General features: G+C 31.6%; 1 protein-coding gene across 1 annotated transcript; it reads right to left on the bottom strand.

Moving 5' to 3' along the window:
* Positions 1-426: 426 nt before the first annotated feature.
* On the bottom strand, positions 427-2,160 carry LOC139866601 (acyl carrier protein 2, mitochondrial). The gene is made up of 2 exons (XM_071854887.1): positions 1,902-2,160; positions 427-933 (listed from the first exon to the last, which is right to left on the bottom strand). The coding sequence occupies exons 1-2, from the start codon at positions 2,115-2,117 to the stop codon at positions 757-759; spliced, it is 393 nt and encodes a 130-aa protein (XP_071710988.1). The 5' UTR covers positions 2,118-2,160; the 3' UTR covers positions 427-756.
* Positions 2,161-5,809: the final 3,649 nt, after the last annotated feature.

Genomic DNA, 5,809 nt, shown 5'->3' with positions numbered 1-5,809 from the left:
CATCAACTTAACGTGTTCGGAACATACTCATGAAGTGGAACCTTCCAACAATTTCAAAGATTTCAATGACGAACACTAGTTGTATCATTTATTTATCTGATTTATCCTTCCTTTTTAATTATGTTTTTCCTCAAATTATTAGTGCAATCTTAAGTTTATTTTTAGTTTAATGTAATATTTTTTTGAATTTAATGAAAACCTTTTTATTTAAAAACTATTAGTTGTTTAATTTAGATAATATAGTGCATATCATTTTTTTAAGGCAAGTATTTCATCGATTTTTTTAGCAAGTATGTCATCGTCTCATCGATGAGACCGGTTCGCTTTCCATTCAGTTATGTCACCATGTAAATCTGCAACATGTCACAATTGATGATAAGAAAGAAGAAAACCTAAATATAAACAAGAAAAATGTTTCGAGCGTCATGAGACCACAAGACTAGATCTTCATCATCATTCAGTTAAGAAGATGCAACACTTATTTAAGCAACAAGCATCTGCAAACTAATATCCTAAGGTAGACGATCACTTCAAGAAATACTAGTTTTTCCAGAATTATGCAAAACCCATAAGAAAAAAGCTTAAAAGGATCAAATATCCAAACTAGGAAGTATCACATGACAAGATTGAAGGGTGTGTGAGAGTAAAGTGACATAATAAATAAACAAAACAGAAATAAGCCGGAGGAAATAGTCACTCCTGATGCACATACTTTGCATTCCGAATTCAAACACAAAATAGTTGGTAGCATATTCTTTATTTAGCCTGAGGGTGAGATGCAATGAAGTCAACGGCAAGGTTAATGGTGTTAATCTTGTCTGCTTCGTTGTCTGGAATCTCAAACCCAAACTCCTCTTCGAGCGCCATCACTACCTCAACTGTATCTAAACTGTCTAAACCAAGATCATTTTGGAAGTGCGCAGTTGGTGTAACCTGCAAATAACAAGTATTTATGTCAAGTGATTCCTAGAGAAATTATAATATTAAAACAAGCCAACTCAAATAGTAGTTGTTTGATAACAGTTAAAAGATATATTTATATATATACACATACATACATACACACTAAGTGTATTTAAAAGTGAACCTGATTGCGCAAGTTAAAAACATATTCGTCAACTAGTACCTCAAGATCTAAGTTCTAGCGTCAAGATACTAAGAAAAATATAATACAAATGTGAAATTTAAGTATATGTATTGACGCCAGATTTATATATTGATAAGTTGTACATATACAGATGCATATTACATTAATAACAAATACTTATTTCGTGCAATATCAATCAATTTATATGTTCGAATGATTCATAGCTGGAGTCGGGAGATCACTGGCAATAGTTTATCTAATAGTAGCATCGTACTTATGCAATACACACATTTTCAGATTCAATTTAACATCTTAGGACACACAGAGTCCCTCGACATTTCATTTTACAGTACATGCCAATGCAAATTAACAAGACCAGATGCAACACAAAAGATCAGTAATGTAAGATGATGATTTCGCATTTGATGGTAAACGGTACAGGGCGGTAACGAGATTATAGGATTAGCTCAACTCACAAACACTTTTAAGCTAATTTTTAACAAATTCAGTAAGCAATTAAAGTAGCAAATAGGATTAAACACTGTACTATGAAATATTATACAGCAATTTAGATAACACCAGTCTTTAAATACACGTCCACCTAATTCAGCAATATCTCAAAAACCCTAATTTATACAGAACAACAACCTAATCTTCATCCTTCATTTACAACAGCGTAAAATTAGTACTAAATTCGTGTATATATCACTATACAGTTACATTCTAATTCGCTATAAATAAAAGCCCTAATTTATAAAATACACAGAAACAGTAAATTAATTTTTATTTAAAATACATTATATAACGAATATACCTTGGAAGGATCAACTTTCTGAAAATTTTTGACGCAATTAACAACACGATCGGTGACCTCTGATTTATCGAGGAAGGTTCCCTTGACTTCTTCGGAGAAATGGCGTTGGAACAGCTGAAATACGGACCGTCCGATTAATCTAGGATTTTGAACAGATGAAGAAGATGGCGTAACATTTACACGCAGATACTTGAGAAGTGCATTTCTGGCCGCCATTGATGAAAATTAAAACCTAGCTAATCGATCTGTGAGTCTAGCACCTTCTTGCTCGGTGTGGTTGATTGAGGGTTTACGTTTATACCCGAATATAAAGTTGTATAAGTTCACCTTTGGGTTTTGTTATGTGTCACAAGTGATCCCTGTGTTATTATAAAAGTTATAACTTAACCCACTATTATTATTGTAAAGTTGTACAACTTACCCATTGACTTATCTTAAAGTTATAATTCATATTTGTGTGAAACGATGGTTTTATACCCGCATTTCGCTGCGGGATCTTTTACTTTGACGGTGTAAAAAAGGAACGATGTAATGTTTCAGCTGTATATAATAAGTTCAAGATGTATTAAAAGTTGTAGGAGTATCGGTTTGATAATGTTTGGATTTTAGGTAATTTTAATAAGCAAATTATAATGTAGACCAGGCCTATAAGATATATTATTCCTTATATGAAGCCCATATTGGTTATGTGAAATAGCCAGATTAATCTTTGTGGATAATAACCTTGTAATTGTAATTAGTATACATGTTAAATAAGTGACAGATAAATAGATATATATGTTCTTTATGCATTACTAAATGGCTAAATAATAATTGAAACTAGCAAATTAATCTTCTGTGTAGGGTAGTTGAAAAAGTAGTTGGTAACTAGTAATAACTAGAAAAAATTCGACCGCGCGTTGTTGCGGTTGTATTCAACGCGCGGTCGGATTTGGATATACGTTGTTTGGTACCTAATATATCTAGTAGGTTGGGTTGTTTGTTGGACGTGTATGTATATGTATGAAATATAATTCGAAAAATTTAGTGTTTTTTTAACGATGTCCGTTTCGCGTATAGTTAGTCGCGTTGTGTTCGTAAAATAATATCGAGTTGAACGGTGGTCTCGGAAAAATTTAGCTCGCACCGAGCGAGAATATAGGGCCCGTTATTTAGTTTTTTTTTTAACGATGCTCGTTGTGTCCGTCTGATTTTTTCGAGTTGAACGGTGGTCTCAGAAAAATTTAACTCGGACCGAGCGAGAAGATAGGGCCCGTTAAAAATACGGGTGGAAGTATTTTCTTTTATTTTTGAAAAGTTAAATATTTACGCTTTTTACCCCTAAAAAAGTGGAAAGTTGGAGGGTAGTTGGGTAAATGAAGGCGAATTTGAGGGGCCGGTTGTAGTGTGAACGCAAACTCAAAACGACAGTTGGATATAACTGAAACTACGAATCCGTCAATGCGTGTAAGTTGGGTAAATGAAGGCGAATTTGAGGGGCCGGTTGTAGTGTGAACGCAAACTCAAAACGACAGTTGGATATAACTGAAACTACGAATCCGTCAATGCGTGTAAGTATGTAGGGGTAATAATAATAATAATAATAATAATAATAATAATAATAATAATAATTTAATAATTAATAATATAATATACTTTAAACTAAAATCTAGAGTAAAATTGTGACTCGGTATTTATACTAGATATATTTCAAATTGTATAAATTATCATACTTTTATTCTTTAGAACTAAAATGTGTTTTATTTAATAAGACACGTTCTGAATAAAACACTAAGTTTGTGAGTCTTTATTCACAACAAAGATATATTATCATACATTTATTCTTTAGAACAATTGTATAAATTATTATTTCACATGAAGAATATTTCATATTTCATATATATCGTTAATTAGTAAACTCGAAACAAAATACGATATTATAAATTTATTCTTTAGGATATAATATGCAAACTTTCTATATTGATTTATTTCACATAAATCAAATGTTTCATATATCACTAAAATCAAATGTCATATTAAAATACCTTACATAAATATAATGTTTCATGTATCACTAAATCAAATTCACTTTTAACAATAATAAAAACAAATATCAGTGATAAATATTTTTAGACGACCACAAGCGATAAATCTTCTATACATCTATACACCTATCTATCTATACATCTCTATAAATCATTAACATAAATCCAATGTGACACTCCATCATTAATCCTTAATCTAAAATGTTGAGGTGTAATATTCTTAATTAATCACAATTATCACTAATTACTCAATAGAAAATCCACTAGGCATCTCAAAACCTGAAGGAAAAATCACGCACAAGAATTCCCCATGTTTTTTCTCCATCTGCTTCAAACCCTAATACATCAATTGAATTAACGGATCAAATCCCATACAAAAGATCGATCGAACAAATTGCCGTTCATCAACCCTAATCCTTTGAAAAATCAATATCTATATGTAGTAAGATTTTTTCGATATTGATAACATTCAATCTGTTGTCAATGTTGATTACAAATCAAAAAACCACAAGAGGTAATTTAAATCCGATTCACGAAAGATTAGGGCTTCTATCATCAAATTTTTCAATTTCTTTTCAACTTAACATTCAGATATCCTTAAAAAAAATTATTTTGGGTTTAGTATGCGCTTTTTAGAAAGGATCGACAAAGTTATATAGATTCTTAAATTAGAATGAGGATCTACTTCCATCTCTTTTGGATGAACACAGGTTCGATTCTAATATTTGTTACACTGAAATGCCCCGTTCATATCGATTATAAACGTTACATAATAATTGGTTTCATTGTGAGGTATTTAACCTCTATATGATACATTTTACAAACATTGTATTCGTTTTTAAAAGACAAACTTTCATTACATCGAAAGTTGACAGGCATGCATACCATTTCATAATATATCCAAACTATAAATGACTTAATAATAATCTTGTTGAACTCAACGACTCGAATGCAACGTCTTTTGAAATATGCCATGAATTACTCCAAGTAATATCTTTAAAATGAGCAAACTGCACAGCGAAAGATTTCTTTAATACCTGAGAATAAACATGTTTAAAAGTGTCAACCAAAAGGTTGGTGAGTTCATAAGTTTATCATAAAACCATAAGATTCAGTAATTTTGATAGACCACAAGATTTAAATACAGTACACATATCTCGTGTACGAAACCATTTTTCATAATGCTTGGCAGAGTAGGTTCGTATCCTTTTCTCCCCCGTAGGTTGCCTCGCGATTTTTAATAATCGTACACATATCTCGTGTAAAAACAACATACACATAATCTGTGTATAAAATCATTTTCTCTATTTATAACATCTGCTTGGTAACCGACCTTAATATTTAATGCGCATAAATAATATCCCCAATACAGAACCTCTCGTCTGTATAAATATATAAACCTCGAAGTACTAAACACCACGCTCACTAGCTCTACTGTCTAGTGAACATTCTGGGTGGGGGTGTTAAACCCGGTAGCTACCTTTAGGATTCGCGTCAATTAGTAGGCAATTATAACGTCCAAACTAATTCTTAGGTTACCAAGATATAATAATCACGGGAAATATTCACATCAATTAGTGGCAATTATAACGTCCAACTAATTCATTAGAGGAATGTTTTACTTGTGTCTATCTTGTCAACCATTTATAAAAACATTTCATGTATTCTCAGTCCCAAAAATATATATTGCAAAAAACATTTAATAAAAAGGGATCAAATGAACTCACAATACTGTATTTCGTAACAATTATGTAAATGACGGCACTGAACAAGTGCAGGGTTGGCCTCGGATTCACGAACCTATATTAAGTATATATATTTATATGTTGGTCAATATCTGTCTAACAATTTAGGTCAAGTCGTAGTGTATCACAATCCTAATGC

This window comes from Rutidosis leptorrhynchoides, chromosome 9 (genome assembly GCF_046630445.1).
Source record: "Rutidosis leptorrhynchoides isolate AG116_Rl617_1_P2 chromosome 9, CSIRO_AGI_Rlap_v1, whole genome shotgun sequence".
Taxonomy (NCBI): domain Eukaryota; kingdom Viridiplantae; phylum Streptophyta; class Magnoliopsida; order Asterales; family Asteraceae; genus Rutidosis; species Rutidosis leptorrhynchoides.
The sequence above is the reverse complement of the archived record's forward strand: the minus strand, read 5'-3'. Positions and strand labels throughout refer to the sequence as shown.

What these genes read in the sequence shown, in the direction of transcription:
- LOC139866601 (XM_071854887.1), bottom strand. Translation starts at nt 2,117, where the DNA reads ATGGCGGCCAGAAATGCACTTCTCAAGTATCTGCGTGTAAATGTTACG. An exon ending in AGAAAGTTGATCCTTCCAAG is followed by an intron (nt 934 to 1,901) that starts GTATATTCGTTA and finishes TGTTATTTGCAG; the next exon opens with GTTACACCAACTGCGCACTT.